The sequence below is a fragment of the Lipotes vexillifer genome, unplaced genomic scaffold (assembly GCF_000442215.2).
Source record: "Lipotes vexillifer unplaced genomic scaffold, Lipotes_vexillifer_v1.1 scaffold865, whole genome shotgun sequence".
Taxonomy (NCBI): Eukaryota; Metazoa; Chordata; class Mammalia; order Artiodactyla; family Lipotidae; genus Lipotes; species Lipotes vexillifer.
In genome coordinates, this window is record NW_006795130.1 from 1,832,420 (window position 1) to 1,852,263 (window position 19,844).

General features: G+C 37.8%; 1 protein-coding gene across 1 annotated transcript in view; it reads right to left on the bottom strand.

The window, feature by feature from the left end:
- The window catches only part of KAT6B (lysine acetyltransferase 6B), a 198,027-nt gene that overhangs the window by 161,014 nt on the left and 17,169 nt on the right, over window positions 1-19,844 (bottom strand). Inside the window, 2 exon segments of the mRNA XM_007467496.1 lie at window positions 8,607-9,485; window positions 13,090-13,159. Of these exon segments, the coding sequence (XP_007467558.1) occupies window positions 8,607-9,227 (621 nt within the window). The 5' untranslated portion in view covers window positions 9,228-9,485; window positions 13,090-13,159.

Sequence of the window (19,844 nt, forward strand, 5' to 3'; positions counted from 1 at the left end):
CCTCATTACTCTCCATATGGCAGCTTCCCAACATCAAAGAAGATGGAAGAAATTATCTAAATTTACCAGGCTAGTCCCATTCCCTCCCTTGAACTGTGGAAGAGTCACTGATATCTCAATTACCTATTCTGTAATACCTTTTTCTGCATGCTGAGATTTTGGAATGCTAAAAAAAAAAAAAAGGGTGGGGTGGGGTGGTACTGGACTAACAGATGGAGGATTAGGAACAAAAGACCTCCCTGAGAGGAGGAACAAGAGCTAAAATGTTTGTATACCTACTATAATAGCACAGAGGAACAAAAATTGAACTTGTAAATAAAATTAAGTTGCTCTTCTGAAATGCCTGTCTAGCTACAGACAGGAAAAGGCCCAGCATGGTTTCTATGTATGCTTATGCTGTTTCTAATAGAAAGGATACAATCAAGCCAAAACAAACATCTGTTAACCAGTTAAGTTTGTTAATGAAACAAAATTGCAGCTGGTTTTATCAAAGATCAAAAGTGAAGCAAATTAGAGAAAGGATGTATGAACAAAGCTGGTTTCTAAAATATAATGGCTAAAGATTTCTAAACCCACTTGTCAAATTAACACAAATCCTTCCTGGATTTTGCTTAGACCACTGATTAGTATTTATTTTGCATCTTTGAAGAAACCAGCCTCACAGTTTAAATCTAATATCATTTACTCTAGAACTCTGCCTATATAGTTCACTTCGCAGCGCTTTCAATGTATTACATTTCACAAAACAAAGCAAAAAAAAAAAGTTACACTCTACCATTAATATTCTGCTAATTAAAAGGTTCGCTTATAAAAGGAAGAACAACAGTATACAGTTTGCAACTCCTAGAGACTTCTCTGGTAAAGCAGTCCAGTCCTAAGCATAAGCGTGATAACAGTGATTGGCATTTCACAATGAGCCCTGCCAGGTCTCCTTCTCTTACTTCTATAAACTCCCCATCACCACCTGAAGACAGTGAGATAAGAGCACCCACATACACACAAAACACACTTTCCTCATGGCGCTGCTAAATAAAAATGTCACAAATTACATGGCTGACTCATTTGCAAACTTTAATTTAGTGAGCTAATTGATGTTTATGTACTCAGAAACATTAATAGACTGGAGAGATCAAAGTACCTGAGAAGATGCAGATTCACATGTGAAATGCTGGTTTAACTGGAGAACAGTTCAATCAAATCTACTGTAGTTTAATGTATAGGCCAAGAAAATTAAGTTTATAAACAAAACAAAAAGTCATGAATTTTCCAAACAAAATTTGCTATTGCAGTGATAAAACAATCACATTTTCTCGTGTATTCTTTTTACATTACAAAGATAAAATATATAAAAAGAATATAGACCTTCATTCTGAGAAACATTAAAATGTACTATTTATTAAATAAAGTTTGAAAGGAAAGGATGAATAAAAATCTTTGCCATCCAAGATATGGTCAGAATAAATCAGCAAACAACACTTAACTGTTAAATAACTTCAAAGCTACAAAATATAGATTTTTCTTAGCACTCAAAGTATAACAGATACAGCTGTTATAATCCAAATAGGTATAGGGAACACAACAGTACGTTCCTAAAAGCTGCTGAAAATATCCAAAATTAGTCAAGAAATTACACCCTTAGCATCCTTAATGCTTGGAAGAAAATACCATTAGGAAATCAAAAAATAGACTGCTCTATGTATCATTCATGTCAAGGTCAGGAAAAGGCAGCTATAATGTCAAACATATCTAAGATCCAAAGAGTTAAAAAGAATACTTAACACTCATTTTAAGAGTCCAAAATCCTCTGACATAATGCTTCTATTTTTCCTGAAACCTATTTCATTAGAAGTCTAGACAAGTCCCATCTTGATAAAAGCTCAAAAGTAGAACATGCTGTCACTCCTGAGCGCGAGAAAGAAGCATCCTTCCCTTGACCCGACTAACTAGTCTTAGACAATCTGAGGGCTCTCTCAACAACACCCCAGCAACTGCTACTATCTGCTCACAAAAGCAGTCCTAGTGCTATTTTGAAGAACTTCTGAAGCTTACCCATAGGAACAACATAACACAATCCTTTTCCTTCCCTGACCCTGGAACAGCACTATGGATTTACCTAGTCATTCACATTATATAATAGGTTTCTGTCTGACTTCAGTCATTCTAAAACCGACTTTCATTCATACTGATCCCAAAATTCAGGTTACAGAATACGGAAGAGTATATTCTACCGTATTTAGGCCTTTATCCAACTTTCAGTTGAATTCACACAACTAAGCACTCTTTGAGAAATGTGACATCTGCAATACAAAGGACACCAATTCAAAGGAGAACTGAGGACAACAGAGAGGAGGTCATTTGGACTCTATAATTAGCAGATAAAAAATACACACATTTCTGTCAAAAAGATCCAGAGTTGTCTGAGACCATGAACAGTTCTCCTAGGGCTGAGAAACTTCTGGAAGCCTGCCACATCATAGAACAATATGGACTAGGGAATGGTCCTTCACAAAGTACGGGAGATTGGAAAAATTCCAGAGGGGGATGAGGAGGGTCTCTCTAGGGCAGGGAGAAAACTGAAGAAAAGAAAATCTAAAAATAAAGTTCTTTTTTAAAAAAATTTATCTACTTTTAATTTTATTTATTTTTGGCTGTGTTGGGTCTTTGTTGCTGCATGTGAGCTTTTCTAGTTGTGGTGAGCAGGGGTTACTCTTCCTTGCGGTACGCAGGCTTCTCATTGCGGTGGCTTCTCTTGTTGTGGAGCATGGGCTCTAGGTGTGCGGCCTTCGGTAGTTGTGGCTCGTGGGCTCTAGAGCACAGGCTCAGTAGTTGTGGCGCAGGGTCTTGGTTGCTCCGCGGCATGTGGGATCTTCCTGGACCAGGGCTTGAACCCGTTCCCCCTGCATTGGCAGGTGGATTCTTAACCACTGCACCACCAGGGAAGTCCGTAAAAATAAAGTTCTTTAAATTACACCATTTACACAACACGAGAAACTGATGTAGGATGTACATTAATCTTCTATTTATGGAAATATTTCATACTAATTACCCCACCAAAAACCCTAATAAAATATCTCCCTAAAAGGAGGTGGGGGACAAATAGAATAAACAACTGAACAGGCCAAGACCATGAAAAGTGATTTTTAATATAGTTCTGTCTCTCAGCCCCATTTCTGATCATCTGTGCTCCTTCTGAAACTCATTTTTATTTTTTTCTTATTGACAGTATCATTGTGGTAATTACCTTAGAAGGTTTTTCATAAGATTGTAATACAGTTATTTCATTTCTTCAAGAAAAAAACACCAAAAGCCCTACCTCGTATTAGAAGTGTCTCTCTTTCCAACTATAGCTGCCTAGAATGAGAGTTCCCATACTATGCACTGCACTAGAAACATACCAAGATTTGACACTTAATAAATTTTAGGAAGATATTCCCAATAAAGTGAAATACCAAGGAATGTTTAAAATTGAACCAAACTGATTTTATAAAAATGCTAAAGCCCAAATGCTCAAATGGAATCTTAATGCCACAAAATTTATAGTAATAACTGAAGTCTGTCTTAGAATATCTGACTTTCCAAAGTCCTCATAATCTGACCTAATTGAGCTTTACCATTTTTAATGAGAAACACTAATACTATCCTTTAGGAGCTCCCTCACCAAGTCAAAGATAAAGTTTTATCTTCAGTGGTTTAATTCATTTCCATATCACCTCACCAAAGAGAGCTTTCTTAAATAAATACAAAGAAGTTATGCTAAGGAGCCAGTATGGTAATATCCAGTTTGAATTCTAGACTATCAGAAGATGTGCAATTACGTTTCAGAAAGGAAGGAGCTCTTCTATTTTAACTTGCATCGTATTCCTCCTAGCAGTCATGCATAGGAATGATGATGATGTTACATTTAATTAGACACAGATTTACTATTTTCCCTACTGCTTTCCCATACTGCTAATAATATAAATAGTGCCTGCTTTAAAAATTGTACTAAGTTCATTGCAACTACCAAATTTAAAATGCCAGAAATCTATTTGTTGGGGGACAACTGCTTCTAAGCATTTGAGGAACTGGAAGAGATACTTTCACTGTTAATGAAAAGCCACCCCTGTTGACCAAGTATACAGCCCACTGGTAAAGAGGTCTGGAGTCAGACTGTTTCATTAGAATCTTGGCTTCACCATGCACCAGCTCTGAAAGTGACCTTGGACAAACTGCTTAGGCTTTGAGCCTCAGTTTTTCATCTATAAAATAAGGATAATAATCTATGGCCCTCACAGTTATTGTGATAAGGAGACAATAAATGTAAGGCACTTGGAATAGTGCCAGCATTTTACACTTAAGAAATGTTATTATTTTTACCATTTTTATTTTCTTTTTTACAATTAAACTGTTCAACAAAGGTAACCATAATAACAGCTTCTTGAAAGCCATTAGTTGGCTAATTGTGATTGAATGACTTCATCTCTGTACAGTGGCCATTTATATCATAAATGTCCTCCCACAATGTGAATTTTACAGACCTCTAGCACATCAAGAACAATGATAATCTGCCTTTCAAAGATACGAAAACAAGTCCTATATACATGAAGCTATAGTACAACTAATCTACATATAGATCCAAGTTCAACAGCTGAAGCAAGAATAATCAAAAGCCAACAATCAGCATACATATATGGTTTTAGTATAAGAAACTCAAAATATTTTCTACAGTACAAAACTGTTCACATTGGTCTTTGACACTTTAGATTCCTTTGAAAATCTGATAAAAACTATAGACCCTGAACCTAGGAAAATGTGTGGATACAAACGACTGTTCTATTTCAGGGGATTTGTTAGCCCACCTACCCCAAACTCATTCATGGCCCAGGTTAAGAATTTCTATTACACTGACCTAGAAAGTTTACAGGGTATTAAACTATTTACCCCTTGTTAGCTCAAAGGGCAATATATTCTGATGTACGTTTTATTACATTTTTCAAGGGAAAAGGCTATTGTAATATACAATAGAAACAGCACAATGACATTCTGGCCAAACCGACAATCTGATTTTCATTTATGTTTATTTGTCCTTTTTTAAAAATTAGATTATGATTACTCAACACAACTAATCCCCAAATTTCATCAAATAAAAATTCTAGGACATATTTTCTCAGCTTTCCTTGTTATATGATGATGCTAACTGGACAATTTAAAGATCAGCATCATAAAAAGAGCAGGAACAACTGCATGCTAAGCAATAAACCACTCTGTTCTCAATTCTAGACACTTTCAAACATGAGTCTTCCTTCAGACTAAAAATACTTCTGTATAGATGCTGTATAAAAAAAATATAAGGATGTCAAGAAATGATGGGCAAGGTTAAAGAGAAGGATAGGAAAGGGACTGTGGAAAATCTGTAGTGATTCCTCTATCACAAGTTGATACTCCCCCGGACCACAAAATTATTAAAACATGCTATTAAATTGCCTAAAGCTGCCTGAATTAGTCCATGCACCTGATAATTATAAAAGCTTAATATACCTTAGAGTAATTTATATATATTTAAAACAGATATCCAAAGCCATCAAGAAATGGCTCTATATTCCCTTAAGGAATTTCCTCATGGCATAAGCTTTTATAAAAATACTTAGGGCTTCCCTGGTGGTGCAGTGGTTAAGAATCCACCTGCCAATGCAGGGGACAGGGGTTCAAGCCCTGGTCCGGGAAGATCCCACATGCCACAGAGCAACTAAGCCCGTGCGCCACAACTACTGAAGCCCACAGGCCTGGAGCCCATGCTCCAACACAAGAGAAGCCACCGCAAGGAGATGCCTGCGCACCGCAACGAAGGGTAGCCCCCACTCGCCGCAACTAGAGAAAGCCCATACGCAGCAACAAAGACCTAATGCAGCCAAAAATAAATAAATAAATTTTAAAATATATAATGAGGGACTTCCTTGGTGGCACAGTGGTTAAGGATCCACGTGCCAATGCAGGGGACACGGGTTCGAGCCCTAGTCTGGGAATATCTCACATGCCGCGGAGCAACTAAGCCCGTGCACCACAACTGAGTCTGTGCACTAGAGCCTGCGAGCCACAGCTACTGAGCCCACGAGCCACAAATACTGAAGCCCGCGTGCCTAGAGCCCATGCTCTGCAACAAGAGAAGCCACCGCAATGAGAAGCCTGCGCACCGCAAAGAAGAGCAGCCCCTGCTTGCTGCAACTAGAGAAAGCCCATGTGCAGCAAGACCCAATGCAGCCAAAAGTAAATAAATAAACAAAACATACATATAAAAGAAAAATAAACAAATGGGACCTGATGAAACTTAAAAGCTTTTGCACAGCAAAGGAAACCATAAACAAGACGAAAAGACAACCCTCAGAATGGGAGAAAATATTTGCTAACGAAGCAACTGACAAAGGATTAATCTCCAAAATATACAAGCAGCTCATGCAGCTCAATATCAAAAAACAAACAACCCAATCCAAAAATGTGCAGAAGACCTAAATAGACATTTCTCCAAAGAAGATATACAGACTGCCAACAAACACATGAAAGAATGCTCAACATCACTAATCATTAGAGAAATGCAAATCAAAACTACAATGAGATATCATCTCACACCAGTCAGAATGGCCATCATCAAAAAATCTAGAAACAATAAATGCTGGAGAGGGTGTGGAGAAAAGGGAACACTCTTGCACTGCTGGTGGGAATGTGAATTGGTTCAGCCACTATGGAGAACAGTATGGAGGTTCCTTAAAAAACTAAAAATAGAACTACCATATGACCCAGTAATCCCACTACTGGGTATATACCCTGAGAAAACCATAATTCAAAAAGAGCCATGGACCACAATGTTCATTACAGTTCTATTTACAATAGCCAGGACATGGAAGCAACCTAAGTGTCCACTGACAGGTGAATAGATAAAGAAGATGTGGCACATATAATGGAATATTACTCAGCCATAAAGAGAAACAAAATTGAATTATTTGTAGTGAGGTGGATGGACCTAGAGTCTGTCATACAGAGTGAAGTAAGTCAGAAAGAGAAAAACAAATACTGTATGCTAACACATATATATGGAATGTTAAAAAAAAAAAAGGTTCTGAAGAACCTAGGGGCGGGACAAGAATAAAGATGTAGATGTAGAGAATGGACTTGAGGACATGGGGAGGGGGAAGGGTAAGCTGGGATGAAGTGAGAGAGTGGCATGGACATATATACACTACCAAATGTAAAATCGACAGCTAATGGGAAGCAGCCACATAGCACAGGGAGATCAGCTTGATGCTTTGTGACCACCTAGAGTGGTGGGATAGGGAGGGTGGGAGGGAGATGCAAGAGGGAGGAGATATGGGGATATACGTATATGTATAGCTGATTCACCTTGTTATAAAGCAGAAACTAACACACCATTGTAAAGCAATTATACTGCAATAAAGATGTTTAAAAAGAATACATTAAAAAAAAAAAGAAAAAGAAAGAAATTCTAGGGTTTCGATTGGTCTGTGGAAAGGCAAATCACCTGGTCCCGCCCAGTTTGTAGAGCTGGGCCTCTATCAGCTTAAGGCAAGAAGGGAAGCAGGGTCTATCTTATGCGCAACAGTATCCGAAGAGGAAAAACAAGTCATCGGGAGCACAGCTTTTCCTAACACTGTTTCCATCACTTCTGAAAATGCAGTTAGCACATACAACCACCACCCTTTCTATCAACAATGGCTAATGGCTTACAAGATGTAAAGTTAACTGCTATCAACGCATTCACTCACCCAAAGGACAGACAACAAGCCCCCAAACTGGAGGGCTGAAACCTTTATAAACAATTTGCTACTGCTCTGTTTTGGTTTTAGTTTGGGCAGTAATTTCAATAGCTTTGAAATAAAACAAAGGAAAATCCTACTTAACCAAAGACTTTAAATTGTAGCAGTAACTTAAAGAGAAATCTGCCATGTACGTATAACTATTATGGAAATGACAGAAGGCCCAGAGAAACCAAAGATTATAAGATACAGTATGAGACAAACATTCACTTTCACCTGCTGAGAAGTGAACAATAACAAATGGCTTTAAATTGAAACAGGCAGGATTGAGGTCACATATTAAAACAGTTGCAGTAATGCACAGACTATCAGGATTAAAATAATTAGTCTATAGATTCTTCTTCTCTGAAATAACAATAAAGGGAAAAATATATCCATTATACCTCATAAAGCTAAAAAAATAAACAAATAATAATTTTAAAAGAGAAAAACATATAATGGCCTTTCTTGGATTTTTGAAATATATATGATCCTGCCTTGAGGAAGGAAGATTAAAGTTATCTATCCTGGTTCCTTCAAGCACCCACGGATTAGCAACTATAGTTTAAAAAACAAACCACATAATCATCACATTAAATTCTTAGTCAACCAGCGAGGAAGCCCTTAATACGTTATAAAACAATATAGCACAATTTATACCGTAAAACAATATATACCTCTTAAAATATATAAGCCTGCTCTGAGGCAAAACATTTTATTTTATCACACTTAACTCAGAACTTATGTCTGTATAAAACTTAACTGAAACTACAAGTCAAATGGGCAATATTTACAGTGTATTGACATTCTCTCTGCACTTACCTGGTCTTTCTCATGGGGTAGAAGGCTGACAGGTGGGAGCGATGATGGGAAAGCACTGGGGTATTTCGGAGCCCCTTTGCCATCTAAGCCTCCATAGTTGACCCTGTATTGCGGTCCGTCTTTCAGTAGCCTCCCATTGTTCACTGCACGTTTGGCCCCCAGTCGCAGCCGCTGCTGAAAGGCTGGGTTGGTGGTGGTGCTTGTGAGATCACTTTGACTTCTGAGATACTTCTCTATGTTCTTCAGGGAGGAGCCATTGGGCTCCTCAAGTCCTTCAATTGCTCTCCTCAGAAGTTTATTCCAATCCACATTGCGGAGATCATTACATGATCCTCTAGACCCCTTGGCTGACTTAGGAAAAGTGCCTGGTTTAACTGATGAAAAGCGCCCAGGGTTGTCTGGGTCCTTATAGGAGGCAAGGCCTTTGTTGGTGACTTTGAGAACTGAGCCATCCTGAACACTGAGTTCCAGCTGTTCAGAGACTGTCTTCTTATCCAACCCATGGGAAGTGCTGACTGCATGGCAGATTCTCTCTTCAGAGGGCCTTTGCTTTTGCTTTTTTATTTTCTGTATAGCTTCAAGAATCCACTCTGTATAAAGTGGGTTTGCAAGTTTTACCATGGTTGACAAATGACTTCTTCAGTACAAAAGTTACCCATAGAGGTTCTCCTTGTATTTAACAGAACTTGCACATTTGAAAGTCATTTACAATTCAACAAACGGCCAGAGTATTCCAGACCATATTAAGCAACATCTTACAAACATCCATCCTTTAGAGATTAAAAAGAGGACAAACAGGCAATGTTGATAGTTGTCTTATTTGACCAACAGGAAAAACTGCATTCGCGTGAAGAACATCTTTAAACAGGAAATCAAGACCTTAAAGGATTAAAAAGGGGGGAAAGGCTCTTAATAATGAAACTTCTAAAAATAAATTAAAAGACTCTTTAGTACTACCTTTTCAGATGCAAAATGACCACAGAAGTAATGACAGGCAGGTATTATGTAACAAAGCCAGAGCGACTATATTTGCCAACCAGAAACTGGGTCACAGTCTGAAAAGGAATTTCTTTTAGGATTTTACACATCATTTATATGAATTATTCATGGGGCATTTAAGAGACCACATCTAAGCTATATATTTAATGGATAACCTTTATTGAAATTAATAAAATTACATGACAGTGGTTCAAGATATATGTCTACTATAAACATAAAATCAACATCAAAGAATAAGTCTATGATGCAAAAAATTTGATGGAAGTATATTAAACTTACTTCAAAAAATCTGAAACTTAAAAGAAAAAGACGGAGAGATTTTGTAGTGTTTTGTTTTTATACTGATTCTATGCCTTTTGTATTAAATTATTTCTAAATATTTTAGACTTTTGTCACTATTTTAAGTGAAATATGCTACTCATATCCATTTTGTTCTGGTTATTGTTAACATAGAAAAGCTATTTCTTTAATGTTTGATTTGTATTTAGCCATCTTACCAAAATAGCTCATTAATTCTAGTAATTGTTTTTCTATACTTTCTTGGTTTTTCTAAGTATACAATTATATTGTTACTTCTCTTCCAATAATTATATTGATTGCTTTATGTTGTTGTCTTCCTCCACTTGCTAAACCTCAAAAAAATGTCAACTATAATAGTAATTGTAGGCATTTCTGTCCTGTTCCTAAACTTAATGTAAAAAATGTAGAGTCACCATTTAGAATGTTTTTTCTTGTCTTACTGATCAGTACATTCAGCACACTGTTGAAGTGCAGTAGTGATCATGATTATTTTCATCCTTTACTGATTTTAAAGGAAATAGTGCTAACATTTCACCATTTAAAATAATGCTTGCTGAAAATTTCTGATGGATACTTTTGACCAAATTAAAGAAATTAATAAATTCATTTAATCATTTAAAAAAAGAAAGAGGGAATTCCCTGGCAGTCCAGTGGTTAGAACTCCGCACTTCCACTGCATGGGAACTAAGATGCTACAAGATGCGTGGTGCAGCCAAAAAAAAAAGCAATGATCCTGATTCTTCTATTTCAGCTAAACATTCTATTTCCCAAGTCTCACAAGTAAGAAAATTTCCCATTGAGCCATTTCTACAGAATCATGTTTTCCCATCTCTTTGAAGAGGGTTGGTGACATTCTCTAACCCACAGGTTAGAAAACTGAAACTAATGTAGTAACATAACCGGTCACCTTTTGAACAATGGAAAACTCTAGGTGTCTTACTACCCAGTTAGCTCATGAAACTGCTCAATTCGAGCAAGGTTTGTACAAATCTGATACCAGGTAGGGAGTGATACTGCTCTCTGAGAACCTCCTGGTGTACACAAAAATCCCCTCGGTCTCCAATCTGGTACTGAGTACACCTGCCAAGAGCACCAGGCCAAAGCATCCTGGCCTGGGAGTTGGGTCATATCTGGGCTCTAACCTTGCTCTTCACAGATAATATCATCTTAACTCTTTTTTATAGTTTAAAGTTTACAGAGTGTGCTTGTGTATAACTTGTCATGTAATCTGCAGGATGACTCAATGGGTAAACTGAGGCTCAGGGGAAGGTGGAACTCACTCAGGATAACAGTCAGTAGTAGACTCAAGGCTCAAATGCCATTATTCTAAAGTCTAAGTCAGCGCTATCTTCACCTGAGCCATGACTGCCTGCTCTAGATAGTTCTGCCTCTGCAATTAGACTAATAGTATGCATGCCAGTCCTACCAATGTCTAGCGGAGAAACCCTGGGAAAATGACTTAACATTTCCATCACTTTACCTGTATGGAAATAACAGTATATCCCTCCCAGGATTGTTGAGAGAATTAAGTGAACATAGTATCTAATATTCAGTATATAGTAGCTATATCATCACTTCCATCCAATACAATGTCTACACACTCTGAAAAATGTCTCATAAAATATAAAATTAAAGTTATCTCTGTTTACTTACATTTAATGTACCTCAAAAGGGAAAATAATGTCTTTCCTCAAAACTTTAGCCAGATACACTGAAGAATTTAACATTTGCTCTCAAAGATTCTGCTGCTGAAAACAATTAGGCCATTGAACTATACTAGTTCAGTCAGCTTGAAAGAGGCAATTTAAAAAGGATTGTCCTTTTTGCAATCAGTAAGCTGTAGGTTCACTCCATTTTTCTCCCCTCAGATTTAGAAACTTGGGGCTAAAGGGACCTTTGAGGTTATCCAGTCCAGCCTCTAGTTAAACAGTAAAAGATCCCTTTTTCAATATCCCCAACAGATAGGCCATAAAGTCTCAAAATACTTCCAGTGATTAGGAATTTGTCACTTCTTAAGACAGCTCATGCCACTGTTGGACAGCTCTACCTGTAATATATTTCTTGCTCACAGGAGCCAAAATCTGCCTTCCCATAACTTCTACCCACTAGTCTTAGTTCCCCTGGAACAATCTCAAGAAATTCTTTAATATGAGGAGCCTTCATATACTTGAAAACAAGTATCTTTTGAAAACTGCTACAATCAAACCCCATTCTACCTCCAGCCCCACCTTGGACCACTCATATCCCAGTTCCTTAACATGCCCACATTATCACAGGTTTCCAAGCACCTCCTCCTCTTGGTCACTCATTAGTTTGGCTAATGCCCATCTTAAAATCTGGCATTCCAGGCATTATCCAATTATAAATGCAACCCAAGGTAACATGAACTTCCTTACCAGGCCTGCCATACAACTGGCTCATGCCAAGCAGGCAGTCCAACTAAAAATCCCAGATATTCTTTCAAAAATTCTGTCAAGCCGAGTCTTTTCATTCTCTTCCTTATGCAACTTTAAATGCTGGGATTTTTAAATTTTATCACAGTTCAAGTACATCTTGTTGGTTTGAGTCTGTCTTCCAACTTGTTAAAAATTGTTTTGAATCTTGATTCTGTCATCTATGTCATCTGCAAATCTAATAAGCACTCCCCTTTGTGTCATTATATAAATTACTGACTGTTAGATTTGGAGCAAGGTGTATTTAGGAATGAAATCATTGGCTTTCATAGTGCAACCACTTTCACGATAGAACACAGGAATCACTCTGCTTTAGTAAGTTTAAAACAGGAAGCTGATCTTTCCAAAGTAAAATGGTTCGGGGCAAAATTTCATTAGAAGACATTTCACCATGTCCAAATAATTATTTCATCTTTCATCATTTATTCAGGATGAATCAACTAATTTAATTTGATTGCACAAAATACAACTGCAGGAAGCAGGAAAAGAGGTCACAGAAAAGTATCCAATACTGCAAAGCTGCTTTCAGGCATTTTGGTTACACAAGCAAATGAACATACATTAAAACAAAACACATTTCATAACTAATAAACACTTAAAATATACCTTCATGACAAGCTATTACCACAATCTTAACCACAATCAAAAGAATTGTTCATCTCCATTACCAACACATTTCAACAAGACTGACATTTTATATCTTAAAAATATAATAAAACAAGGGAAAATACCAGAATTGGAACTCCAAGTGTTTTAACAGTCCATGACAAAAAAGAAGATTGTCCGGATCTTCAGGCAAATCTGCCAAAAGAAAAAAATGTAAATGTTAATTTGGGCATAAGGACATCCCTAAAATTCAGCAACCATCTTCACAACTATTCAATCCAAACAGCTGCAGTGAATTTACTGGTATACTATGTTTGGTGGTATGTTAGTTCTTTCATACCACTAAAGGGTATTTAAGAACATGGAATTCAAGACAGGACATGAAGCCCCACAGCGAGTGCCTGAAGAAGTAAACTTTCACTCTTCTTTAAGGCCAGACCTGTTCTCCAAATTTTAAAAAATCAGGTTTGTGATAGAGTCTAAAAAAGAATTCCATCGTTTAAAAAAAAAAAAAAAAATCCCACTATTACTCAAATAGCCAGGCAGGTATAACATTTTGTCTGGAGGAAAAAAAAAAGTCAAACATTGTTTAAACGTCAATATTAACTTTCCCAGGCAACATTCACTATTTGTCCCAAAGGTCACCTGGCATCTAGGTACTGATTGACCTATCAAGATATGGCCAATAACTGCACCTAAGAGAAGGATGCACCTTTTCCACAATAGTAAGTACGTGCTTGTACAGGTCACATTTCAGGGCAGTAGTGATCATTTTTACTTCAAAGGCAAAAAATAAATGTAAAACAACACTGTGAATAGCTGCACTTTGATAGTGTACAAAACAACCAAGCAACCTTGGATCCCCTTTCTCCCTTCCCGCAGCCACAGACACACACCCCACTCCTCAATTTAATATCAAAATTAGCTCTCATCTGACACCAACCAACAGAGTTAACTAGGCAGAAACAGATGTAACTCAGCAGCTCTTTGCTACAAGCCGAATCAGTGTTAAAACATACACACACACAGAGCTAGGATAGGAACAAAATCAGAAGTCTCTTATCTGCAGCCAATTCTCAACTAAACACATGTATATTATCCACTTTGTATATTATTCACTGAAAATTTTTTAATCTTAGGCTGGTTTGTTTCTGACATCCCACTGGCCCCACTGTAAATTGGTATATGCTAAGAGAATAGATTGAAAACCAATTTAATTTTAGTCTAAGCAGTATCTAACTAGAAAGACAAATCTAAGGAAAAATATGCATAATTCATTCAAAAGGCAAATAGAAATGTTTCTTCCCCTGATTCAGAATTATCCATACCACTTTTCTTTTTCAGAGCCCTAGGATTTGTTTCATACGTAGACAGCATATTCTATTACAAGTACAACCCTAAAAACCATTATTCTCTTTGCATTTTTTTCTATAAAAACTTGAAAGTTGGACTAAAAGCCTATCAAAATGAGAATAAGTCATTCCAAATTAATTCTGGGGACTCATGCTACATCAAAATTAAATTATTCTATTTTCTAAGGTTTTGAATCATTTTATTTTTAACTACAAAATAACACCAGTAAATTATATGGTTGTATCATACAGTCTTATAGTAAAACACTATTTACATCACTCATTACACACTATTCTAAACAGATCTAGAGAAATGCTTAGTCCAACACTGAGCTTTTGGCTTCATTAGTATTATATAAATATCAACACTATTCAGAAATACACATGTCAGCAATAAGAAGAGTCAAAATATCCTGGGTCATAAATAATATGTGAAGCTTCCTCTAAGCTTTTGCTAATGTGTGTTGTTTCAAAATCAATGTGATAACACTCAAGTCATGAGATTGTGGATGAGCCAAAAACAGTGGTAGAAAAAAATAAAGATTAATAGTAGAGTTTATTCTTTTGTCATCCTGAGTTTCACTTGCTAACAGTTATTTTTAGCTCTCTCTTTTACAGGCTCCTGGATTTTTTCATAGCCTGCTATATAATTGAGTGAGGATCCACAAATCTTAACAATATCTTCTGAAACAGAACATACACTGCTTAAGGGAAGGGACCTTAACTTTTCTTCTGTAACCACCCAACACAGAGCATTAGCACAGCTCCTCCAAACAGCATCCTCGGTGAACAAATATCTGCTGTCTGACAACAATCAGATACATCCATACGGTGATACTGGCTAACTTTCAAGTCCTGGATGCATCTATTTCCCTTAAAATTAATGCTCAAGGCCCAAAACATGTGAATTGGGAGGTGAGGTTATAAATACCAATCAAAGAACAACCAACAAATATTTAGTGAGATGTTGTTCTGTAAGTACAGCCCTATGGTAGATGCTGTGGGTATAAGAAGCGATTAAGCACCATTTGGTGTTCCTCAAAAAGTTAAACATAAAATTACCGTATGACCCCCACAATTCCACTTCTAGGTATACACCCCCAAAGAACTGAAAACAGGTACTCAAATAAGTACATGTACACTCATGTTCATGACAGCATTATTCACGATAGCCAAAAAGTGGAAAAAGGCCAATGTCCATCAACAGATGAATGGATGAAGAAAATATGATATATCCATACACTGGAATATTATTCAGTGATAATAAGAAATGAAGCAGTGATACATGCTACAACATGGATGAACCTCAAAACTACACTGTGAAAGAAGCCAGACAAAAAATTTACATATCATAATGATCCCATTTATAGGAAACATCCAGAACAGATAAAGCTATAAACAGAACATAGATTGGTGGGGCCTAGGCAGGGATGGGGGAAGTGGTTAGGAAAAAACTGCTTAATGGGTAAGCGATTTTATTTTGGAATGATGACAATGTTTTGAAACTACATAGAGGTGGTGGTCACACAACACTGTGAATATACTAAATGTCACTGAATTGTTCACTTTAAAATGGTTAGTTTTGGGCTTCCCTGGTGGCGCAGTGGTTAAGAATCTGCCTGCCAATGCAGGGGACACAGGTTCAAGCCCTGGTCCGGGAAGATCCCACATGCCACGGAGCAACTAAGCCTGTGCACCACAACTACTGAGCCTGCAAGCGACAACTACTGAGCCCATGCACCACAACTACTGAAGCCTGCACACCTACAGCCCGAGCTCCGCAACGAGAGAAGCCACCATAATGAGAAGCCCGCACAGAGCAACGAAGAGTAGCCCCCTCTTGCTGCAAGTAGAGAAAGCCCACGTGCAGCAACGAAGACACAATGCAGCCAAAAATAAATAAATAAATTTATAAAAATAAATAATAAATAAAATAAAATGGTTAGTTTTATGTTATGTGAATTTCACCCCAAATTATTTTTTTAAAAAAGAAATAAAGCACTAAACTATAATAATAGCAATGATTGTCCAACACCTACTATAGACCAGGCACTTTACATAGATTATCAGTAAACCTTAAAATAACCCTGTAAGGTAGCATTGTTGCCCGCATTTTGCAAAAGAAAAACTGATTCCTGAAGGTCAAGACCTCAGACCACTAAGTCATGAAAGATTTTAATTCAGATGCTAAAACCTAAACACTTTCCTGTCTCTCCATTGGTTTTCAAACTAGGCTCCTTGGATCTCTTGTGAGAAAGTGCCTTGGGTATGGGCACCACCTGCAGGTGCCCTTGTGGGTTAAACACTAGGGCCACCATAATCCTTTGCACCAAACAAAGATCTCTACCTTAACTATTCTATGTATAATGGTCTTCTCCATAAGATTCACTTCAAAGAAAGGGTTCCGCTGAATACAGAAGGAAAAATGTCTGAAAACAACCGTGACTATTCCTTGTTGAGTGTGGATGGGTAGAACATCCCTTGGATGGAGAGGACTTAAACTGGACCTTGAAAGACAAGGCAGAACTTGGACAATTGCCTGGCCTCTCCACCCCAATTCAAATCCTTTGTGGCCCAGTGCAAACAGACACCTTCTCAGAAGCCCTACATCACTTTGTCTAACAGGAAGCTTTTAGCTTTCTTATTATTTGGCATTCATTTTCCACTTTGTATTTTGTTTAGTCATACACGGACCTCGTCTCCCCTACTAGACTGTACAATTCTTTTTTTTTTTTTGAGTGTGTTTTTTTTTTTTTTTAGAAATGGCTTTTATTTATTTATTTATTTTTGGCTGTGTTGGGTCCCCGTTTCCGCGCAAGGGCTTTCTCTAGCTGCGCCGAGCGGGGGCCACCCTTCATCGCGGTGCATGGGCCTCTCACTATCGCGGCCTCTCTTGTTGCAGAGCACAGGCTCCAGACGTGCAGGCTCAGTAGTCGTGGCTCACAGGCCCAGCTGCTCCACGGCATGTGGGATCCTCGCAGACCAGGGCTCGAACCCGTGTCCCCTGCATTGGCAGGCAGACTCTCAAACACTGCGCCACCAGGGAAGCCCTAGACTGTACAATTCTTAAGAACAGGACTCATATTTGATTCATCTTGGCGTGCCCCAAGACTTCCCAGGACCACAACTTAACATAAGAGGGGCTCAATGCCTATTTGTTAAATGAATGCATCAGTAAATGAATGAAGGGAATCTAGGAGAAGGCACAGAGCTAAGAATGAGCTGTCAGACTAAAGGGATACCTAATCCATGTGCATGCCTGGAGTGGGGATGTGTTGAAGAGGAATAAGAAATAAAGTTGGCTGTGACAAAAGCCAGGCTGAGGCGTGTGAACAATGACAGATGAAGTAACAGAAAGCCACTGCAGGAGTAGTGACACAATAAGGTATAGTGGAGTGCAAGCACACACACACATGCACGCACACACAAATCTGTTGAACATTTGAATAATTCTGGCAATGGTATCCATCCAGTATAGGCTGGAGGGAAGTATGACTGAAGGAACAAACAAAAGAAACCAGTATTTCCTCTCTCTACATATCAATCGTGTTCAACTTATATTTATGAGCCTAACTCAGCAGCAAGCCCAGAGTAGGCACTCCATAAATGTTAGCTGAATTAAATATTTAATTCCCCATCTTTTTATAATAATACTAAGTTCTTTCTCACTACTCATTAACATAGAGTTTTCAATTCATAAGCTAATAATGTTTTCCAAGGATTTCTAAGAGGCTAAATCACCATGAAAATTATCATTTCAACTAATACATATCAGATTAATTGGAAGTTTAATTTTTCATGTCATGCGCTCCTAGTTGACAATATCCTTGTTATGTCATTAAACTATAATTGTGTAAATCTGCTTCAACAAACAATAACTGAACCATCAATAAACTATTATGGCTTCCATAATCCCTAGCAAAGATTAATTTCAACATCATCATCATAAATTAGTAGAGACATGTCCCAAATCTCCTGGTGAAGCCCATGAATTACGTTTGCATAGTCATCCCTGCATTTAAGTGCTCAACAGTTTCAGTCTCTAAACTTTAATCACACTGTTAGGAACCTCACAGGAAATTTGAACCCTTGTAAAACAGAGGATTTTAGAGACAAGATGAAAAGTCATGTGAAGTCATCAGGCCTTTGGAGCCAGGGTACACTGATTATTAATGATGATATTATAACTAAGCACTTTCACTTAAGAAATAATCAACTAAATTTAGAGTACCTTTTTTGGCATTTTAAAATTGCTATTCAATCCTAGTTTTCTTCCAAATCTCAGATGAGCTTTAGCTGGGTTTTAATGACAAAGACTGAGAATGACATATTAAGAAAAAAATCTGACATCTGAATTTTTTAAAGATTATTTTGAAAATACACATCATTTCAGAATTCTGCATTAACTTTATCACAGACGTCTTCAAACAGGATATCCAGTGTAGCCTTAAAACACATTAGGGTTGCCCTCTGAGAATCAAGAAAATTACAGATCTATTTTTTAAAAGGAACACATGTACATACAGACATTTGCATACAATTTCAAGGGCTTACAGAACCTCTACTGCCCATCCAAGAACCTCTTAAGGTCCACGCACTACTCTACCTATTTTAACATACACAGAGAGGTCAACAGTTTTATCCAGTTTCACAATAATTATCTCTATGAGTGCTTAAAGTAGCACATATTACATTAAAAGAAAGTTATTCTCATCGGCTTTGGATCTTATCAAACAGGCTTGTGTTAACAAGGTGATGTGCTATGATGGGATGGATCTAGAGAGTTCAGGAATCAAGTCCCCACCTTGTCAGCTACCTAAACTGTGGGATATTGGGCATGTTACTGAATCAATCTAAGTCTGTTTTCCTGCTTGTAAAAATGAGAAAAATGTACAGTTTTGTGGAACTGTAAAGAGGAATAATTGAGATAACAAATATGAAAGAACCAAGGATGGTGGCAGACACATAGCAGGAACACAATAAAACGCTAGCTAATAAAAGGAAAAAGGGCAATACAGTCAGCTAGAGACCTGTAAAATCTAACCTGGCTGAACTTCTGTCTATATGACCATTTTCTCCTATAAGACAGGGGAAGTCAGCACCTGGCCTCTTAGTTATAGTTGCAGACAAGTAAAAATTCAAGACAGAGAACAGAAGAAAGTGAAGAAAAGCAAAAATAGATTTGTAATGGCGAGGATGGGGTCAAAAGAGTGTATTTGATTCATAATCATACATCTTTTAAGGTCAGTAAAGCTTTTAGAATACCGATAGAATATCTACTTAACTTGAGGGTAGGAAAAGAGTCTTAAAACAAGACACAAAAAACACTAACCAGGGCTTCCCTGAGTGGCGCAGTGGTTGAGAGTCCGCCTCCCGATGCAGGGGACACGGGTTCGTGCCACGGTCCGGGAAGATCCCGCATGCCGCGGAGCGGCTGGGCCCGTGAGCCATGGCCGCTGACCCTGTGCGTCCGGAGCCTGTGCTCCGCAACGGGAGAGGCCACAACAGTGAGAGGCCAGAGTATCGGG